The 21,580-nt window shown below is 36.8% G+C and overlaps 1 protein-coding gene and 1 pseudogene across 1 annotated transcript in view; both read right to left on the minus strand.

The window, feature by feature from the left end:
• Positions 1-1,346: 1,346 nt before the first annotated feature.
• RNF145 (ring finger protein 145) overlaps positions 1,347-21,580 on the minus strand; it is a 107,665-nt gene continuing 87,431 nt past the window's right edge. Inside the window, exons 9-11 of the mRNA XM_043986173.1 lie at positions 9,733-9,880; positions 5,226-5,582; positions 1,347-2,973 (exon numbers count right to left, since the gene is read on the minus strand). Of these exons, the coding sequence (XP_043842108.1) occupies positions 2,536-2,973; positions 5,226-5,582; positions 9,733-9,880 (943 nt within the window). The 3' untranslated portion in view covers positions 1,347-2,535. The remainder of the gene's footprint in view (positions 2,974-5,225; positions 5,583-9,732; positions 9,881-21,580) is intronic.
• On the minus strand, positions 14,992-17,055 carry LOC122742141 (annotated as a pseudogene).

Below are 21,580 nucleotides of genomic sequence, written 5' to 3' on the forward strand. Positions count from 1 at the left end.
ATCAGTGAAAGTGGGCCATTGAAACTTTTTTTAATGCACAGAAGGAAAAGTAGGAAGTTCAGATGGAAGCACCCAAAAGCAGGATAATTTTTAAAATAACATGTGGGAGAAATTGATTTTAAAACTGCTAAATTACAAAATTATTGAAAAGACATATTTGAAATTCAGGGACAATAGGCAGCAAATTCTAAAAGAATTGAAAATGATTACATGACTCACTGGAATTAACGAGTTTTTAAAAAATGCATTAAAAAGTACAACCCAACATAAAATTACACCTTCACAATTCATATATTACCTTCCCATAATGCCAGAATCAGGCACTTTGTTAAGACTGTAGTTGACTCACAAAAAATGTAACTATTTTCTTCTTAAAAGTTATTTTGTTTATAATAAATACATAATTTATTTACACTTTAAGAAGTCCTCTCTTCTATCATGCAAAGCCAAAATCTTTCAAAGCTATTGGTTAAATATGACTTACCTCTCCTTTGAAGAACATTGTCTTTCCCATGTTAAACAGGTATTAAAAATAAACTGTATCATTTTAAAATGAAATACATAGTCCCTGCTAGAGGATGACCTTGCTGGAGTAGAGCAAAAGTCAATGAGCAGAGCTAATACAAGACAAAAGAATGTGCAGGAGTTTCAAGTACTAAGTGTTTAAAAATCATATTATGCTCATGGTAAGAAAATAAAACTCTACCTGTGATTTGGATGAATAAAGCCAAAATTTCATCATATTGAAAAGGAACAGAGGGGCAGCTAGGTGGCGCAGTGGATAGAGCACCGACCCTGGAGTCAGGAGTACCTGAGTTCAAATCCGGCCTCAGACACTTAACACTTACTAGCTGTGTGACCCTGGGCAAGTCACTTAACCCCAATTGCCTCACTTAAAAAAAAAAAAAGATAAAATGAATAATCTCTTAAAAAAAAAAAAAGGCAGTGTGTGGATGCAGAAAATCAGACAGTTTGTTAAGAGTATATATTATTAGCCTGTAAACTTTAAGTGTCCTAAGTCTAAAAGAATTGTATTAGTCAATCCCTCTATCCTAAGATATTACAAAGTAACATTAAGATTTAAAAGGCTCAGATCATGACCCCTGTAATGCTCCTTTCTGGTTAATCTCAAATACACAAAACAGTGGCTGAGATACAGGAGGGAAGAAATCAGTGCTAGGTGAATTTTGTATATGATTACCATGATAAGTTAACATATGAAAATACTTAAAAGAAAGTAAAAGAAATAAAACCCTAACAATTTTATTTCTGAGAACCTGGAGAATTTTTGAAAAACCTAACTTGATAAAAATGCTTTTCAGCAATAATCACATGAGCAAAACATAAAATCTTCAAATTTAAATTTATTAAGACATTCAGCTATGTCTGTCAGTCTACATCCAAATTTGCTACTAAAAATAAAATAATGTCACATCTCACATTAGGAATACCAACTCTGAAAAACACTTTTTTTGAGCCAAGCCTATTGTATAAATAAATGACTAGTTTCTTTTCATATCAAAATTCACATAAAAAATTGCCAATCCCACCCACCCCAGTTCTACCAGAAGCCATGATGAATGTAAAAATTTAAATATGACACAACCTTGTCAAAGAAAAGGTGCAAAGTCTATCAACAGCTTTAAAAGTGGCATTTGCGGCATTTGATCATACAATTATGTACTCATTCCCAAAGTGCAAATATTGCCAGAATTTAACACTGTTTTGATTTCAATTGCAAGAATTAAACATTACACAGGATTGAAAAGTACACCTTGGGCCTTTATCTGTTCCCTAAAGCTCATCCCACTTTGAGCCCCTAAACTATGGAGGACTCCAAAGTGTTCATTAGTGCTTTAGTTTACTTCACACAGGCAACACAGTATACAGTATATTAACAAAAGTTTCATATACATCAAAATATTAATGACTCCATCATAAAGTTCAAGAGTCACAGATTACATGAATGCCAATTGCAATGCCCACATGCCCACCCCGCCCCCACAAATGCCCAAAGCACAGATGATGTATCAGCGTGCTTCAACCTTTCCAAACAATCAATGCTTTGTACATCTTTGATTTTGCTTCAGTGCTATACAAAATGCAATAATCACCTGACTGAGTTCCATTTAACTGAGAAAAAAAAGGGGACAGGAAGAAGGGCCAGTAACTCTCTGATACTTGGGACAAGACTAATCTTTCCCATGTAAAGTAAAATGTCCATTAAGCTTCTTCCCATGCTATCTTTATGATTTTTTTTCTTTTCCTTAGCCCTCAGAAAATACTCAATTTTCTATTTGATTTCTCCCCTCAATTCAGTGGCAGTTTCTCAAGTAGTTGAGGTTCATTTTCCTTGGCAAACTTCTACAAAATATCAGCATGGGACATATAGATACTTTGTGATTATTACAGATTGCCAAAACTCTCTCTCAATGCCTAGGATTTGTAAAAGCAGGCACTCTGTACTGAGAAAAGATTATCTTGGATCCCTGGAATGTCTCTGTTTGTTGAATAATCATCACATATTCCTAACATCTAGACATGACTTCTGTCTTGAATTAAATCTTCCTCTAAAACTTCAGATTGTTCTTCTGTCTTCATGTCTTCTTGACTGACCACAATAGAGCACATCTCAACCTGGGGGGTTGGAAGATGCGTCTGAGTTTCAAAAGTCTCTTTCTGGTGACCTATCACTTTGGTCACTTGTTCATTACTGTCTCTAAGGTCTTCTTTCAAATCAGCCCCTCCAGAGTGCTCCTGAGCTGAGGGGGCAGTTCCTCCTTGAACCACAACATTTTGCTCTATTCCAGGGTTTGGCTGTGGAGCTGGTTCTGGTCCTAATCCTGGAGGATGGGAGGAATTTTTAAGATGGCAGTGGCACAGAGGGCAAGTCTCTTGTACATACAGCCATTTCTTAAGGCAACCCGCATGGAAGAAATGGCTGCAAGGCGTTATCACAGCAGATTTCATGTCCTAAATGAGAAGAAGAGGAGAGGTTAGATAACTGCCCATGGTTTATAAGTCTTTAGTGCTCCTTCAAAGTTTCTTTGATCCCGATATTTCCCTTCCAACATCAATAAAATTAATTAGAATGTAGAATACCAGGGTTTGGGAGAAAATACTTCTTATGTAAGTAATCTTTCCACCACCAGAGGGCCCCCCAGACCAATAAAAGAGCAGCATAGAGTAATTTGAAATGTGAACAGAAACTAAAGTGAATGGAACTAAAAGGTTTTTAAAAGCTTTCTAAAATGAATTCTGTCTTAGTCTACAACTGAATGGTTAAATAATCTAGCAGTATTACATCGATGAAATTACATTCTTAAAATTCAGAAATAGCTCCATTACAGAGAATAGATTAATAATGATGGATTATTTTCATGGGGATAAAAATCATCTATAAAGAATTTGCTTATAACTACAACCATGACAATAGAATATTGGGAGAAAAAGTAGTGGGTTTATGGGACTCCATGAGGACCACAGTATGCCATGGAAAAGTTTTCAAGGTTCTTTCTACACACAAAGCCATGTATTCTAGATATTAATTCTTTTTTTCTTTTTTTTTTTTCTGGGGCAATGAGGGTTAATTGACTTGCCAGGGTCACACAGCTAGTAAGTGTCAAGTGTCTGAGGCTGGATTTGAACTCAGGTCCTCCTGAATCCAAGGCCAGTGCTTTATCTACTGCGCCACCTTAATTTTTTTGTAGAAAAGTGTTGAAGGTACAAAATGAAAACCTGTAGTAATCTATGTTGTTAAGTAGCTGCCAATTTGTCTTCCTTTTTGTAAATATAAGAGAAATATAATAAATATATATTTTTTAAATACCAGAACTAGTCCAAGCAATCCTCTATACCAAGAGCTGGTAACACTTGGGAGTTACCGGCAAACAGAAAGTCATACAATGAAAGCAGCACATAGGAAGCTTAAGCAGTAGCTTATCCTCTTTTTTTGTGTTATCAGCAGTTGATTTGAGTCTCTCAAGAAAAGTAATTTTAAAATGACAAGCAAGAAAAAGAGAAACCTACACAGTTCTAATGACATGTCGAGAACTTCTACAGGGGACTTCTTAAGCCAAAGGACTTTATCTGTTTAACATGCATTTTCCTAAATATGTACAGAAGGGAATAATGTTTGTTGCATGATATTTGCAGCTTATTTCCAGTAACTAAGAAAGTTAAAAGGAGAACTACTTAAAATAAAATCTCTGATATATAACTTTTTGTACATTCCCTCCTACCTCCTTCCCAACCATAACTACTAACACACAAGACATTTTGAAGCATACAATTTTTACAACATATTCAAATTCTAGGAGGCATGTTGTTTCTATTTATCATAAGAAAAACAATGACCAACACACCTCAATTATGTTTAAAAGTAATATTGGAGAAAAAGGCATATGCCATGCATGCCTACTTCCACTTCCTCCCCTTTATGTTACTAGCAGCCTAGAAAGAGCAAAATAATTTGGAATATAAGCTGTTCTCAACTGGTGACCTCAACTATTGTCCCTGGTATGTAGTATCATGGGTATAAGAGATTCTGTTGTATGTGTGACTAAGTTGTGAGTCTGCAAAGTCTGATTTCAACATTAACTTTAAATTTATCTACAGCAGGAGCCAGCTACTTGCAGCACATAGGCCAAAGATGGCAAACAAGCCAATTTTCAATGGCATGCAAGTTGACTGCTAACATCATGCACTTCCCTAAAGGGAGAAAAGTTAAGAGGGAAAGAAATTTGGAGAGCCACCAACAACCCACTAGGAGAATCAACAGTTGGCATGTTCTCAACAACTTCTCTTGTGAAATTATATATCTCCTCACCACCACCCCCAGCACACCAGAAGGAAAGGGGGGTCAGAACCTTGGCAAACACCATTTTTCCAAAGTTCCCAATCCCTGATCTATAGTATATGCACTCATGAGTGAATATAATATACATCTGACCTGTTTTTCCTTCATTTGTGGGTGCACAACAAGTATTGAAAACAATAATAACAATGTATTAGTATCACAGTGGCCAAATGTTAAACTTTTAAATATTTTTTCAAAATCAAAGTATTTCCTAAAAGTTGTTTAAGGTGCTTAAAGTCATTTAGTTGCTTAGGAGATTTTCATTTCTGTCTGGGAATTTAAATTAAATGGGATTTTGATAAAAACCCCCGAGAGTAATTATGCCACATTTCCCCAACCACTTAGATTTTTATGTTGTGCTGGGTACCTGATAACAGATGGCACAAATATCATTGTGTTTCTCTAGCTGCTCTTTTGTAGCAATGGGCAGCGATTTTATCTTATTCACAGCATCCCTGCGGAGAAGAAAGCTCTTCCACCCCAGCTGAGCCCGAAGCCACACATTGTAGTAGGAATGAATAAAGATGATCATGGAGCCCATCACAGTCCATTCTCCAAAGATGGTCTCTGAAACACCATATGCTACAACACAGAGTGCCACAAGAAATTCCAGCAGACGGTAAGTGCCATTCACATAGTAGATGACATCATCCATGTTATCCACTGGCTCTTTTCTGAATTCTTCAACCATAAATAAGACATAAATAAAAAGTGTACCCAGAACCTGAAAGCACAAAATAGAAATGCTGAAAAATATTGTTCACTAAAGGCAAAAAAGAAGAAGCAACAATCTTTCTTAGTGTTTGCAGGTTAGCACATTTCATCCTTGACAGGGAAATCTAGATTACTTAAAATGAGTGCTGATCTTGATGGTTAGGGTTAAATTATACACAGAAAATGGCATAGCTTACTAATGTCTAAAACTTAATGGTATATTATCATTTATCCAAAACTTTGTTTCTTACTAAACACAAAGGCTTTGGATAATCAAGAGAATAGTAAGATAACAGGAAAAACTGGCAGGCAAAAATTCAAACAAAAATTTAAATTTCCATAGACCTTCAAAACAAGAAAAAATAATTCCAAGTTCTCTAAAGTATGTCTTTTTAACTAATTTTAGTTTGAGTGATACGGGGATAGTACCAATTAATCAACCAACTAGTATTTATTGAGTTAGTCTAATGTGCGCTTAATATAGTAGAGAACACAGTTACAGAAAAGGACATGATAGGACTGCTACCAAAAAAGCTTACTAATCCACAGTTGGGAAAACAAGAAAAATAATAACACTATTAGGCTATATAATAAATCATTTAAGTGCCATATTTTGCCAGAAATACTTCAAGTAGAGTATTCTGAGATGAAGATCAACAAGGGTTGAATCATGGGTTTGTGGTATTAGTGAAAGCCACAATTATGGATAAGTTTTCTAAAGAAGAGTGTTGAGAGATGATTACTACCAAGGACTGAACCTCAGGGAAAACACACAGAAAGGGTAGGAATGACAAAAAAATCCAGTGAAGAAGACTGAGTACACAAGGTTGAGAGAAGAACCAGGTAAATGTAGTGTTTACAGAAGCCCAGGGAGAAGAGAGTAGTAAATAGAATTAAAACATCACAAAGGTAAAGGGGAATGAGACAAAATAAAAGAACATTTGATTCAACAAGAAAGTAGTAACCTTTGAGACTGGTGTTTCAGTGGAGTATTAGGGATGTAAATTCAGAGCACATATTTATCAATTTTTAAGGCTAAACTTACTGTCTTAGAATGATGAATCAATTAACCATTTTAAAAAGCAATTTGGTATTATACCAAAAAAAGATACAAAGTTACTCATACTTTCTGATCCAATAAGATACTTTTTAAATGTAAAGGTTTATTTTTTTTTTTAGTGAGGCAATTGGGGTTAAGTGACTTGCCCAGGGTCACACAGCTAGTAAGTGTGTGTTAAGTGTCTGAGGCCGGATTTGAACTCAGGTACTCCTGACTCCAGGGCCGGTGCTCTATCCACTTCGCCATCTAGCTGCCCCAAGGTTTATTTTTTTTTACAAAGTTACTCATACTTTCTGATCCAATAAGATACTTTTTAAATGTAAAGGTTTATTTTTTTTTAATATTCCAAGCAAAAAGTTAGAGGCTATTTCTCCAGTAATTGGAGAATGGCTAAACAAATTGTGAAATGTTAATGTTCAGGAATATTATTGTACCATAAAAAATGACAAATGTGAAAAAATGAAAGAAATATGGGAAGACTGATATAACATGATTGGGTTAAGAAAACAACAAAAGAGAATGATATAACACAATTACATAGCTACAGCAATAATACCTTGGCCAAATACAGCTGACAATGCTGATACTAACAAAGGTAAAGGACAAACCCTTCTCATTCTATACTTGTTATATCTACTACCACTGTCTTATACTTCTTTTCTTACCTGTTTTCAGGATATATACTGTTTTAGTGGTTTGTATGTTTAGACTCATCTCCTATGTCAAAATAAAATTTTAAGCAGTTTTAGGAGAAGTGGGCGGTGAGGAAAAGAAAAAAATTTGTGAGAAGAGGCCATTTGTCTGAAATGTTTAACAATGAAAGCTATTTGGTAATATATATCATATATATATAAATATTACAGTGTACTAGAAACTGTCTGTAGATATGTACCTCTGTGCCATAAAAAGGCTACTAAACAAATAGAGTAAAACAACTACTAAACTATAACCTCAGAAGCTTTAAAGGTAGTGTTTTTTAAAAAATAATAATCATTAATGAAAATAAGCTTTATTCCATCAAAGAAAAAAAATATATATATATATAATGCAAATAGCAGTTTTAGTCAATATCCAGATTTTTTTTTTAATCTATGGCAAATTCAGGAGCAGACATCTTATGATAAAAGGCAATAATAAGGATTCTTAAGTTTTGGGCAGGTTGATTTGGTCTTCTGTATTTATAACTCATTCATTTTAGATGACTTTAAAACATAAATAATCATGAAAATGGTTTTTTTGCATGTAAGAATTTATCAAAATGATCTAAATTATGTGGCCATTTGGGATATAGCAAACTATCAGATAAAAATGTACAGTCATCATCTACTCATGAAAAACAAAATCCACAGAGCTGTTGAAGGTCCTGAAAAGGTTCAAAGAACAAAGTGTATGCAAAGAAAGACTATCTAAGGCAGGAAAGATTAGTAGGACAGTAAATCCTAAGCTTGCAGCAATGTAAACTGTTAACCAAAATGTGTGCACATGTGTCTATCTCACAAGTCCATGAGACATGAATTACAACTAGATTTATTACAAGAGAAATGAACATGCCTGTGGAATTCTAGTTCAAAGAGTTCCAAATAAAAGTTTCCCTCTCCCTCTCCCTCTCCCTCTCCCTCTCCCTCTCCCTCTCCCACTCCCTCTCTGGCATTGCAACAAAGGGAGGAAGAGGGACAGAAATTTCCTCCTAAATGGGAGTGGTATGTGAGGAGGAAAAGAGCAGTAGGGGTGGGGAAAGAATGAATCCCCTCCAGAAGGGGAAGAGTAAGGGGATGGCAAAAGTAGTATTTTTTTCCTTTGGGAACTGCTAGACAATGAAGTTAGGATGCTCTGCTTGTATGGTACAGAATTACTGGCACTTGTCTTGACTTCCAAAGAGACACAAGGTGTCTAGGGTGAGGTGCAAACAAAAAATTATGTCACCTTGGGGGGGGGGGGGTGTCCAGTGTTTCTGGAAAATATGGCAATTTAGGAAGATATGTTCGGGGGGCCCTTTAACAAAAGAGATCTTTTTACAAGCATTTTTTTGGTCTCAAAAAAAAAGTAACCTAGGTCATTCCTAACTACTTAAAATGCAAATTCTAATCATCTTTTCTTCTATTCTTATAAATTCTGTGTTGGGAAGGGGAAGACAGAAAGATGAAGGAAACCAAATTTAAAATATTCAAAATAAAATGGTTTATATAAAATTTTTGAAAGTTACTACAGTATTATGCTATCTTATTGACAAAGATATGGGAAATCTTAGAAGTTAGATGGGAAATGAAGATCTTGCATTCCCCTTCTTCTCTGCCAAGCCAAACTAATCTTCAAGCATGAAAGCTGTTTCATTTTAGCCTCTCCATGGCATTTCTGATTCCCACATACATGGGTCTAATATACTTCCCTAACTCTTCAAAGATAGCTAGAAATTCTGCATATTCGCTTTGGGATATCTGGCTACTGGTCTCTGAACCCTGAGTGTCACCTAGAGATGGAGGGCAATAATCATTGATCAACTACTAGTATTGGATGGATGCCACCCATACTGGCATAAGGAAAGTGGAAGCTCTCAGTGGGGTTTAGGGAAGCACATGACACACTAGTGTTCAAATTGAGCTTGAAAGACATCTTAAAAGGTTGTATTTAACAAAATATATTAAAGTATCATTAGCTGAGAAGCACACAATGCTTAAAAATGGGCAATGTTTCTAATTACAGATGTCTTCTGCTTTGTTATATTTGTTGCAGATATCCTAGAAAAAATAAATTTTTAAAAAACCACTGAAAACATTGATTTTTCCAAGTGTATCTATTTCTCAAGTCATTTTACATGGTAGTTCTATATTATGCCAATAAGAAAAACAGAAATGGTGGCAGAGGAAGGGAAGGAAGAGGGAGAGGAAGCTACAGTAGAATACAGGCGAATACAGTGGAACTAGAACTAGAACATTAGTATCATATATCCCAATTATTATGCTCAAATGACTAAAATGCAAAAGAATGGTAGCTTATATAGCTACACCAACTATAATAATTAACCTAAAGGAAAGTCATTCTTTCATTCCAAAAGAGAAAACAAGTCAAGTAAAATGTTACATAAATCTATTCTTGAATTTACCTGAAGAGAAGTGAGGATGCTACTGGAGATAATGATAAGAAGCCAAAAATCCATGTGGAAAAATTGGCATATCATGTAAGCCATATAAGCAGGAAATACTAGTAAAAACAAACAAAGGCTGACAGCACGGAAGTGTTTCCATAAGCTCCTACAGAAAAATAAAATTTTTTTGGTAAGACACCTGCCATCTAATATTTTACAATTTATCAATAGTAAACATAATGCAATATTAACATTTATATAGTGCTTGTCCTGACTTTCTTGTTTCTGTCAATGTAATGGCTGGCATTTCAGAGTCATTTTTTTAATCCTCTCCCTCCTCTACATCTAAAATTCACTGGATCCTCTACATTTCCTGTTTGCACTACCTAGACTTATATTTTATTCCCTTCCCCACTGCCAATACCGAGAATGGGCTTTTATCTTTTAAAATCATTATTATTAGAATGCTCTTCTAATTGGTACCTTTAACTTTATTTTCTATGATGCCCCTCCCAATTCAATCAGCACACTGCTGCTAGATAATTCTCACAATGCACAATCTTCTTCATTATCATACCTCCCCCAAAATTTGTTAGTGGATCTCCATTTGCCTTTAGGACAAATTCCAAATCCTTTAACATACCATAAATGATACTTCTATCATATGAACTCGAGTCACATTTCTTAATTTCCTCCTCCTAATTTTCTGTTCTACTTAATATTAAATCTGTAATTTGGCTAGTGTAGTCTTTTTTCCAAATGTGATGTGTATGTTCCTCCTTCCTAAAATGTGCTCTTTGCTACCCATCCAGATATTTTAAAAATCTAGCCAAGTTCAACGTCCTTGAAAATCAAGCCTAGAGTATCTCCCTGCTCTAAATTCCTAGAGAACTAGGTATAACTCACTTGATATTTATATACATCGTGCAATATTATTATATTATCTCCCTAATTATAGTGCATATTCCTTAGCTTCAGGGAATCATACAATCACAAATTTCAAGTTGGAAGGGACCTAAGAGATCACTGAATTCATTCTTCATACTTTAAACATGAGAAAAGGAAGATTAAGAAAGGTTAAATGACATGTCCATGATCACAAAGTTAGTAAATGAGGCCAACTCTGAACTCAGGTCTTCTTCCTATCTCCAAGCCTAGCTATCTATCCACTGTATCACTAGTGTTATTTTCCTTTGTATTATACATAATATAGCACATCACATCAACTGAAGTGTCCTGAGAAAGACAAGGAAGTTCTTCCCTTTATCATAAAAAGTGGAAAGGAAGTATGTAATTAGACAAAGACTTGCTTATGATTCAATTTCTGTTTGAGGATCCCAGGCCAAGTTTCTGTTTCCATTAGGATTTGGTACTAAGTGCTAATTACCAATCAAGGCAAGTCAGCTTCATTTCATAAAGGAAAAGGGGGGAGGTAATAATACAATATGAAAGTGAGCATTGCTTATAAACTGCCAATATAATTAAGAGAAGTTTAAGTACAAGACCTACAAAAAAATAACTGAGGATCTTTCTTCTAACAAGTATGAGGGGTGGGGAGGAAGGAATTGTTTAGGGATTTGCAGAAAATATAAATAATTATTTCTACCAGTACCAAGCAACATATATATATATATATATATATATATATATATATATATATATATTCAGTGAACATTTATTATGGGCCAACTACATGCAAGGCCTTGAGCTAGGCACTCTGGATACAAAAATAAAAATGGTCTCTCCTGTAAAGAAGCAAACATTCTTTGGAAGGAAGGGAGAGGGCACAACAATATAAATACACATTAGCAAGTAAATAAAAAATACATAGTAATTTAAAGAGGGAAACAAAATTAACATTGGGGGATACAAGGTAGAAACCAGAAAGGTGGAACTTGGGCAATGTCTTGAAGCAAGCTAGAGATTTTAAGGGACAGAAGTGATGAAGACATACATTTCAAATATGGAGGGCAGCCTGTACAAACATAGAGGCAGGAGACAAAATCTAATAGTCAAGGAAGAATCAGTAGTTCAAATAGGCTCAACAGAGGTCCTGTAAAGTATACTAACATGAAAAAAGATTGAAATGGATCCTGACAGGTTGTGGAAGGCTTTAAAGCTAGACTGAGGCTTTTATACTTCATATTAGAGGTAAAAGGGAATTACTGAAGATTTTTGTGCCCAAAGCTAAGCAGATCCAATTGGTATTGCAGTAAGTTTACTTTGACAGCTGTGTAGAGGCTGGACTAGAGAGGGGAAACACTGGAAGCAGGAAGACCGATTAGGAGGCAACTGTAATAGTACAGGGAAGAGGTGACAAAAGCTTAGAGTAGAGGTTTATGTGGGAAAATGGGAATTTTTCCATGGCAAGAAATCTTGTGTAGGTAGAATTGACAATACTTGGGAATTAACTACATTTTGGATATCAGGAAGAAAGAAATAATGGTTGACTCCAAGGTTGTGAACCTGGATGACTAGATGTTGTCTTCAATAGAAATGCTGAAGTCTGGAGAATGGAGGGGGTTTGGAGGAAAATAGGAGTAGTTCTATTTTGGAAATCTTGAGTGTGAGATGTAGATACTTATCTCAAACTATCGATCAGGATATGCAGGTTAAGATATCCAGAGGGCAGTTGATTATACAGAACTGAAGTTCAGGAGACATTTAGGATGGATATAATTTGAAAGTCTCTTCATTGAGATAATTACTGAACTCCTCAGAGCCAATAAGAAAGAGAGCAGGACCAGCAGGGCTGAGGACAGTGCTTTAAAGGAAGTCTACACTCAATGAATAGGAGGAGGATCTCATTTTGACCAAAGAAACTAAGACAGAATGGTTAGGCAGGAAGGAGAACCGAGAGAGAAGAGTGTCACAGAAGACAAGGGAGGAAAAAGTCTCCAGAAAGCAAGGATATTCAACAATACCAAAAGCTGTAGGGAAGGCAATTAAAATGAGAACTATGAAAAGGCCATTGGATTTAGCAGTTGAGATCTTTTGTAAGGCTGAAGAGAGTCATTTCAGTCAACTTGTAGGATAAAAAGCCAAATGCAAAAGGTTGGAAAGTAAACAGGAGAAGAAGAGATGTAATTTAGATGGATTTTACTAAGAGTTGGCCGTAAAAAAGAGAAGAGATACAAATAAGATGAAAGTTTAAGTACAGGACTGGGCCAAAAGGATTTTTAAGGATGGGGAAGGAATATAGCTCTACTTATTCAGGTTATTGGAGAAAAGGAAGCTTTTCTTTAAAAGAATGCCAAGACCTTCAAGTAAGAAATGAAGAAAAAGAACCTGAAGAGCTAGAGAGTAATCCTAACTTTTGTTAAAAGATTAGTCAAGGGGCAGCTACGTGGCACAGTGGACAAAGCACTGGCCATGGATAGGAGGACCTGAGTTCAAATCCGACCTCAGACACTTGACACTTACTAGCTGCATGACCCTGGGCAAAGTAAACTTACTGCAACTCCAATTTCCTCACCCCCCCCAAAAAAAATTATTCAGTTGAAGAACATTACATAAAAAATGTAAAGTAGAACCATCCAACTTTTGGAGTTAAATAATACATATGAACTTTTTTTCTGTAGCAAGGAGTTGAACACTCTCAAGAATGAGGAACTTCTTGTGCTACAAGGAATGATATGGTAAATTCATAGGAAAGAGGCCACTCAGGAATGACCAGAGAAAGAGGAAAGGCATACTGCAGATTCATTGCAGAAGGGTCCTAAACTGACTATTTTTCAACATGACATGAACAATAGAGGTCGACTATCTTCCCAGAGTATATACCTAGGAATATGACAAAGAGGTCTACAAAATTTGTCCAGCCTAAGGACTTCCCTCTGACGATTTATATGAGGACAAATAACACAATAAGGAACATAAAAAGTTTTGAATTTCTGAGCAAAACACTGAAAACATTAGAGGCAAAGGTGGTATTTTTCAGCATTGCAGCCAAAGGAAGGGCTTTAGAAGAAAAGAACAGATTTTATAAGTGCTTAGGCTGGTTAGAATAAGGACTTGAATTTCCAGACCACAGCTTAAAAATATAGGAACAATAAGGCATTGGCCTTATTAAGTCAGGATGAAGTATAACAAAGGCTGATAAGAATCTATCTAGAATCTTATCAATCTTTAGGTTGAAAAGGGGGGGTTGTAAGAAAACTTTCTCTCCCCCTCCTCTCATTTGTCTATACCACAAAGCTAAATAACAGAATAACTTTACATGAAGAAATTCATAAACAGCAAAAATCTAAGGAGTCGGGACAGCTAGGTAGCGCAGTGGATAAAGCACTGGTCCTGGATTCAGGAGGACCTGAGTTCAAATCTGGCCTCAGACATTTGACACTTACTAGCTGTGTGACCCTGGGCAAGTCACTTAACCCTCAATGCCCCTCACACACACACACACACAAAATCTAAGGAGTCATGAAAACCCCATAAAACACAAGGTATCACTAGCTACACACAAATGCATGAAGTATGAGTAATAAGCAAGACTAAAGATTATCATGCAAGGAATAAGGCAAATATGTCAGCACAGATATAACTTAAGATAGGATATATGACTGCAATATGGCTCTGAAAGGGTATAACTTATTTAAAAGTCATGTCAACAAGCATTTATTAAGCACTTACTATGTGCTTGGCAAATAGTGAGTGCTTACTAAATGCTTGGGTTTTTTTTTCTTTTCATATTTATTTTTCTTACAAAATCCAAAATGGATCAAAAGAACAATTATCAAGAAAGTAGGTACCCAAAGAAAAGGCTAGAAGGTGGAGAAAACAATATGCTTTATGTAAGTAGGTAAGTTGAAGAGCCTCATTAATCACCTTGTTTCAAAAGGAATATATCTACATAAAACAAAGTAGCTTCCTCTCTTTTAATACAGTTTCTCCTTCTCTAGCAGCTGGCTCTGCTAGAAGACAAATACTTGGCTAACTAGAAGGACCTGTCCCAACTGGGTCTTTTAAAGATTATGGTCCCCAAACTTCAATTTCATGACATGGTTTTATTTCACTCCTTGAAATTAGTCAATGCCGTAGACAACTGTGCTGAACCTTTATAAAGATCAGTGAATCCACTCTACCCTACACCCTACTACCCTTTACATGCAACTGGAAAATAAATATAGGCTGGGGGTGAACATTTAGAACTTTGTGTTATCTGAATTACCTGTCAAATGATATTAGCTAAGATACCCACTAGATTTATACATTAAGCAAATGATATATAGAATACTGCAAAAACGCAGTAAGACTAAAAAGTATGCCTATTTCTGCTCAGGAATCTCTTTGTGCCCCTTTGTTCCCAAGCTTCACAAATGTTTTCCCAATTTTGCTCCAGTTAAATGAGACATTATTGTTTCCCCCCTTCTGATCTTCCTTCTGTTACCCAGAAGTAGAACTTCCAGAGTTTTCTCACGCAGATGTCATCTTTTTATATACCATTTCAAAGAGCCTTAATGATGCTTGTTGGATAGAAGATAGTGCCAGCCTGATGTTTGCTCTATCTTTGTGAGCTAAGAACACTCTCATTTTAGAGATTTCTTCTTTTAGTTTGTCACACTCATTTGCTGGAAGTTAGTCTTTGAATTCTTCCATATTTGTTTCAGTATCATGAATAATCCCTTCTGCCATACTGACAGCTTCTACATGTTCTTTCCTTCTCCTGTCTTCCTCAGCATACTTCTGTGCATTCTTAACCATATTCTCAATGTCATCTTTGCTTAACCCACCAGAAGACTGGATTCCAATTTGTTGTTCATGTCCTGTGCCTTTTGCAGAAATATGTAAAATCCCATTACCATCAATGTCAAAAGTGACTTAAATCAGCCTTTCACGTAGGGCTGGTGGAATTCCAATAAAAGTAAACTGTTATCTACAATCTCTGTCTCTTTGTCTCTCTCTGTCTCTCTCTGGCACACACTTTAATTTCCACTTGTGTCTGATCATCAGCAGCTGTAGAAAACACCTGGTTCTTCTTAGTTGGAATAGTTGTGTGCCTATTGATTACTTTGGTGAAGATACGTCCTAATGTCTCAATGCCCAGAGAAAGGGGAGTGATACTCAGAAGTAGCACATCTGTAACAATACAGCTACCATGGCACTCTGAATGGCAGCTCTAACAGCCGCAGCCTCACTGGGATTGACAGCTTTACTAGAGGCCAAGCCAAAGAGTTTTTGTACTGTTTGCTGAACCTTAAGCATTCTGCTCATGCCCCCAACTAGGATGACTTCTCCAATGTCACTCTTTCTGCCTTTAGCAATTTGCATGGCTTTCTGACATGGGGCAGTTCTCCTGATAAGATCAGTGATGATCCTCTCAAATTAAGCTCAAGTTAGTTTCACATTTGAGTGTTTGAGCCCAGAAGCATCCATAGTCAAATATGTAAGTTGTTATCAGCCTACACAGAAGAAAGCTCACACTTGGCTTTTTCAGAGGCCTCCCATACTTGCTAAAGAGCCATAACGCCTTTGGTCAGGTCAAGTCCTGTCTCTCTCTCTTGAACTCCTTTACAATGCGCTGAAACAAGGAGTGGTCAAAATCTTCACCACTTAGGAAAGTATCTCTATTGCTAGATTTCACCATACATACACATTTGAGAATCTCCAGGATAAAAATAGCAAAAGCTCTACCCCCTAAGTTAAATTTGTTTTCCTATTTGTCTAAGGCATAAACCAAGGCAGCAATTGTAGGCTTATTAATTACTTGAAGTACATTTAGGCCAGATATTTGCCCAGCATCTTTGGTTGCAGAGAATCACTGAAATAAGCAGGCACAGTGACAACAACATTTTTTGCTGAATGTCCTAGATAGTTTTCTGCAGTCTCCTTTATCTTCATCAACACAAATATACTTGACTTAAGGAATAAGCTTCCTATGGGCTTTTTCTCAGGCATCACCACTAGAGTAAGACAAGTTTGAAAGGAACATTTTTTAATGTCTCTCTGCACTTCAGGATCATCAAGTTGGTGGTCAACAAGGCACTTGGTGGGATAAAATGTTTGTTTGGGTTAGTGACCACCTGCTATTTGGCTGGCATGCCAACAAGGTGCTCACTGTCTGCTGTGAAGGCTATAACTGAGATAATGGGTCTGCAGCTTCAGCATTCTCCAACACCTTTGCTTGTTCCCCTTCCATTACTGCCACAAAGGAGTTAGTTTTACCCAAGTCAATACCAGTAATGACCCCTAAATTGCCTCTGATGCATAGTCTCACCTTGAAATGATTCAAAAAGTCTCATAACTAAAATCATTCCAGCCATCCTGGAGGAGGCCGGCAGCTGGACCCCAGGAGGCAGCTCTGATAAGATAGATAACTGTAGTGCTACTAGAGCTGAACATAGTGGGTTGGCAGCCAAGTGGACCAAGGGTACTAGGAGATGCACAGCACAGCAGTTTCAGCTCTTCTAGAAACCTCCTTAATTAATGTTTGTTGCCAATACATGTTGCCAAGCACATAGTAAGTGCTGGAAATACCTATATAAAAAAAAAGAAAGATGGTCCACTTCCAGGTAAGTGCTGGGAAAATAAATACAAGGGGAAAAAAGACAGTCCATGCCTTCAAGGATTTTACAGTCTAAAGGGGGAAGACTACACATAGAGGAACCTTAAAGTGGGGGATGGGCTAAGGTACTGGGAGAACAGGAGAGAAAGAACTCTGAAAGAGTCAGAAGCAGAGCATGGAGAGGAATGAAGGCAGGAAAGTAGCTATGTTGGGTCCTTTCCTTAAAATAGAGATTCAGGGAGTAAATAATTATCAGAGGAAGAAGGCTGAAGGAGCAGAGAGATATTTTAGGTTAAAAAGGTTACTGGAGAAGAGTGATCTTCTAAGGTAAGAAGACCAATGAGTCATGGTGGAGAAGTAGTCCAAAGAACCACAGACAGCACCTCAAGATGAATGAAGGACTAATAGGTGAGAGGAAGAAGGGTGGGAGCATATTTTAGAAGATATACTTGTGTAAGAAAACCCAAGAATATGAGAACATCTGAGTGAACAATAATAAAGGCAGAAACAAAACTAATGCCAAAGACTAAAGACCACCCAAGCTTTAAAAATAGTAAACAGATAAGAAGTCTGAGGGGGGAAAAATCACAAGCCCATCCTGACGGAATGATATGGTAATGAAGAAAAAATTTTGATTATACATACATCTGTTAGAATTATCTTTGCTAAAAGTAAAATAGCAATAACTTATTGACTTGTCTTAAATAATAATTTCATATTTTAAAAAGAGGTACAAACAAAAAAGCATATTTTGGACTTGATTCTCACCAGCAAGCAAAAACTAGTTGATGTGGCAGAAATGATAGGAACCTTGTGGGAAAGTGACTACACCATCTTATAATTTGTGATAGGGAAGGAACAGAAAGAAGCCATGCTTTGCATAATATGGAACCTAGTTTTTAGGAGAACAGATTTCAAAAGAAGTTAGGATCCCATGGACTACGTAGGCAAGAAAGGATAGGTAGGATACCATGGACTAAAATGCCACAGAGGAAGTCTGTTCAGGAGGGATGGAAAGTTCTCACAAAGGAATTTGTAAAAATACAAAGAAGGGGGGCACAGTGGATAAAGCGCCATCCCTGGATTCAGGAAGACCTGAGTTCAAATCCGGCCTCAGACACTTGACACTTACTAGCTGTGTGACCCTGGGCAAGTCACTTAATCCCAATTGCCTCACCAAAAAAAGAAAACAACAACAACAACAAAAAAAAACAAAAAAACTACAAAGAGGAAAAATTTTAATAAGGAAGAAAGGGGGAAATTGTCTAAAGATATAAATATGGCTGCACAGGGTTGTCAAAATCGTGTGTGTGTGTGTGTGTGTGTGTGTGTGTGTGTATCAAAAGGATAAGCATATAAAATGGGTGCAGGAGGGGATAACAAGGGATTAATAAATGTATGTAGCATGATCTTTTAACAATGTAAGAAATAGAGTAGGAAGCAATATGGAGGAGTAAAGGGAGCACTCTGAGTCCTCCCAACATCCTTGTCTAAACAACTTGTTAAAAAATGTGTCAAATAGAATTCTAAAGCATATATCCAACAAAAGGTCAAGGTAAGAAATTTTCCAGCCCAGGACAACTTAGGAGGTCAAAAGGAGAGGTCAGTGACACTGGCATTGGGGCTAGCCAAGCACACAGCCCAGCTGTGACACCATCTGTGGGCCTTGGAAGCAGTGATGACAGAAGCAGTGGCATCTGTCCCAGAGGCACACAATGCCCAGACAGTAAGGAGATTGAACATCTGGTCAAAAGTGATTACAAGATACCCCTGTGCTGGCACCAGGTGCCATTTGACAACTCCACTACTTGTTACCTAGATCTGGGTTATAGTTCCAGGGCAGAAAAGAGTGCTTCCAATTGTAAGGGTTCAGGGGCCCTAGTTCCAGGCCAGAGAGGAGTGTTTGTAATCAGCTACAAAAGAGAAGGGGCCCTACTTAACTGGGTATGTGTTGAAGTTTCAGGAAGGAAAGGAATTGCAATTACCATTAAGTAAGGGCACAATTTGGGTAAAGACAACAGTATAGACCAGAAGAGCAGTGATCACACATCTCCCCAAATCACCACCACCTTGAAAGCACTAAAAACTTATAGACCCTCAGAAATAGATGTGAAAACAGCAGGGTGAAAAAGCCTAAAGCTTGGGAAAGTGACCCCAACCATCCATCCAGGTGAGAGTAGAGCCCAACTCTAACACAAAGTCCAAAGTCAAGAAATAGGGTGGAAAAAAATACCCCAAAACAAGAATATGACCATAAAAAGCTACTGTGGTAACAAGGAAGCTCAAGACATAAACTCAGAAAAAGATAATATGAAAATGCATACAAGCAAAGCCTAAAATAAAAAAGCAAATTGGACACAAGCCCAAAAAAAGAATTTCTAGAAGAGGTAAATAAGAAAGAAAAAAGAGAAAAAATATTATCTTAAAAATCAAATAAGTCGGGGCAGCTAGATGGCGCAGTGGTTAAAGCACCGGCCCTGGATTCAGGAGTACCTGAGTTCAAATCCGGCCTCAGACACTTAACACTTACTAGCTGTGTGACCCTGGGCAAGTCACTTAACCCCCATTGCCCCACCAAAAAAAAATAATCAAATAAGTACAGTAGAGGAAAAACTGGGGAAAGAAATGAGAGCAATGCAAAAAATCATGAAAAGAAAATTAATAGCTTAGTAAAAGTGGCACCAAAAAATGAAGAAAATAACACAGAATTGGGGTGGCTAGGTGGTGCAGTGGATAAAGCACTGGCCCCAGATTCAGGAGGACCTGAGTTCAAATCCAGACTTAGATACTTGACACTTATGAACTGGGCATGTCACTTAACCCTCACTGCCCAGAGAAAGGAAGGAAGGAGGGAAAAAAAGAAGAGAACAGAACACAGAATTGGCCAAATGGTAAAAAAGAGGTACAAAATCTCACTGAAATAATTTCTCAAAAATCAGAATTGGTCAAGTGGAAGTTAATGAGTCCATGAGATATCAGTAAACAAGAAAATAAAGTCAAATGAATGAAAAAATAGGGGGACATGTGCAATATCTTATTGGAAATACAAGTGACCTGGAAAATAAAAGAAGTGATAATTTAAGGATTATTAGACTACCTGAAAGCCATGATTTTAAAAAAAGAGAGTGCCTAGACATCATATTTCAAGAAATTATCAAGGAAGATTGCCCTGCTATCTTAGAACCAGAAGGCAAAATAGAAACTGAAAGAATCCACCAGTCACCTTCAAAAAGAAACTCCAAAATGAAAGCTTCCAGAATATTATAGCCAAATGCCAGAGTTCCAAAGTCAAGAAAAAACCACTGCAAATAGGGGAGGAAAAAAAAAGCCAAATCAAATATCACAGAAACCACAGTCAGGATCACAAAAGATTTAGTAGCCACCATGACAACAGAGGAGCAAAGAGCTTAGAATATGATATTTGAGAAAGTAAAGAACCTAGGATTACAACCAAGAATAGCCTACCCAGCAAAGCTGAGGATAATCCTACAGAGGAAAAAATGGACATGTTAAGGAAAGAGGACTTCCAGACATTTCTAATGAAAAGACCAGAGCTGAAGAGAAAATCTGACATTCAAATGCAAGATTCAAGAGAGGCATAAAAAGGTAAACACGAATGAAAATCACAAGGAATTTAATAAGGTTAAACCATTTACATTTCCAAATGGGAAGATGATACACATAACCCCCAAAACTTTATAATCATTAGGGCAGTTAGGAGTTTACTTAGAGGGCATGGTTGTGAGTTTATTAAGTTAGGATGATCTCAAAAGAAAAAGGAAGGCGGAAAAAGGAAGACATACTGAGAAAAGGAGGAAAGGAGAGGAAGAAGATGGAAAATTGCCTCACATAAAAGAGGTGCACACAGAAGAGTTTACAATGGAAGGGAAAATGGTGAAAGTTGGATATAGAAATCTGTCTCATACAACAGGGAAGTAAGAGAGAAAGGGGCTAAAAGAAAGGGGGTGAGATGTGTGTGATAAGAGGGAAAGCAGATTTAGGGAGGCAGTAATAAGAAACAAAACAGCCTTTTAAGGAGAAACAGAGTAAAATAATAAAGGGAGTAGGGGGTGGGAGGGAGGATGGAGATAAATACTCAGCAATCATAATTGTGAATGTGAATTGAATGAACTCAACCCCAAAAAAAATGGAAGCAGATAGCAGAATGGATCAGAAACCAGAATCCAACAATATGTCATTTACAAGAAACATACTTAAAAGAGAAAGGCACACACAGAATTAAAATAAGGGGCTGGAGCAGAATTAATTACACTTCAGCTGAAGTAGAAAAGGCAGGGAAATAGATCATCAGGGAAACTACATTTTGCTAAAACATACCAAAGACAGTGAAGTAATATCAAT

Source organism: Dromiciops gliroides, chromosome 2, assembly GCF_019393635.1.
Source record: "Dromiciops gliroides isolate mDroGli1 chromosome 2, mDroGli1.pri, whole genome shotgun sequence".
In the NCBI taxonomy this organism is placed as follows: domain Eukaryota; kingdom Metazoa; phylum Chordata; class Mammalia; order Microbiotheria; family Microbiotheriidae; genus Dromiciops; species Dromiciops gliroides.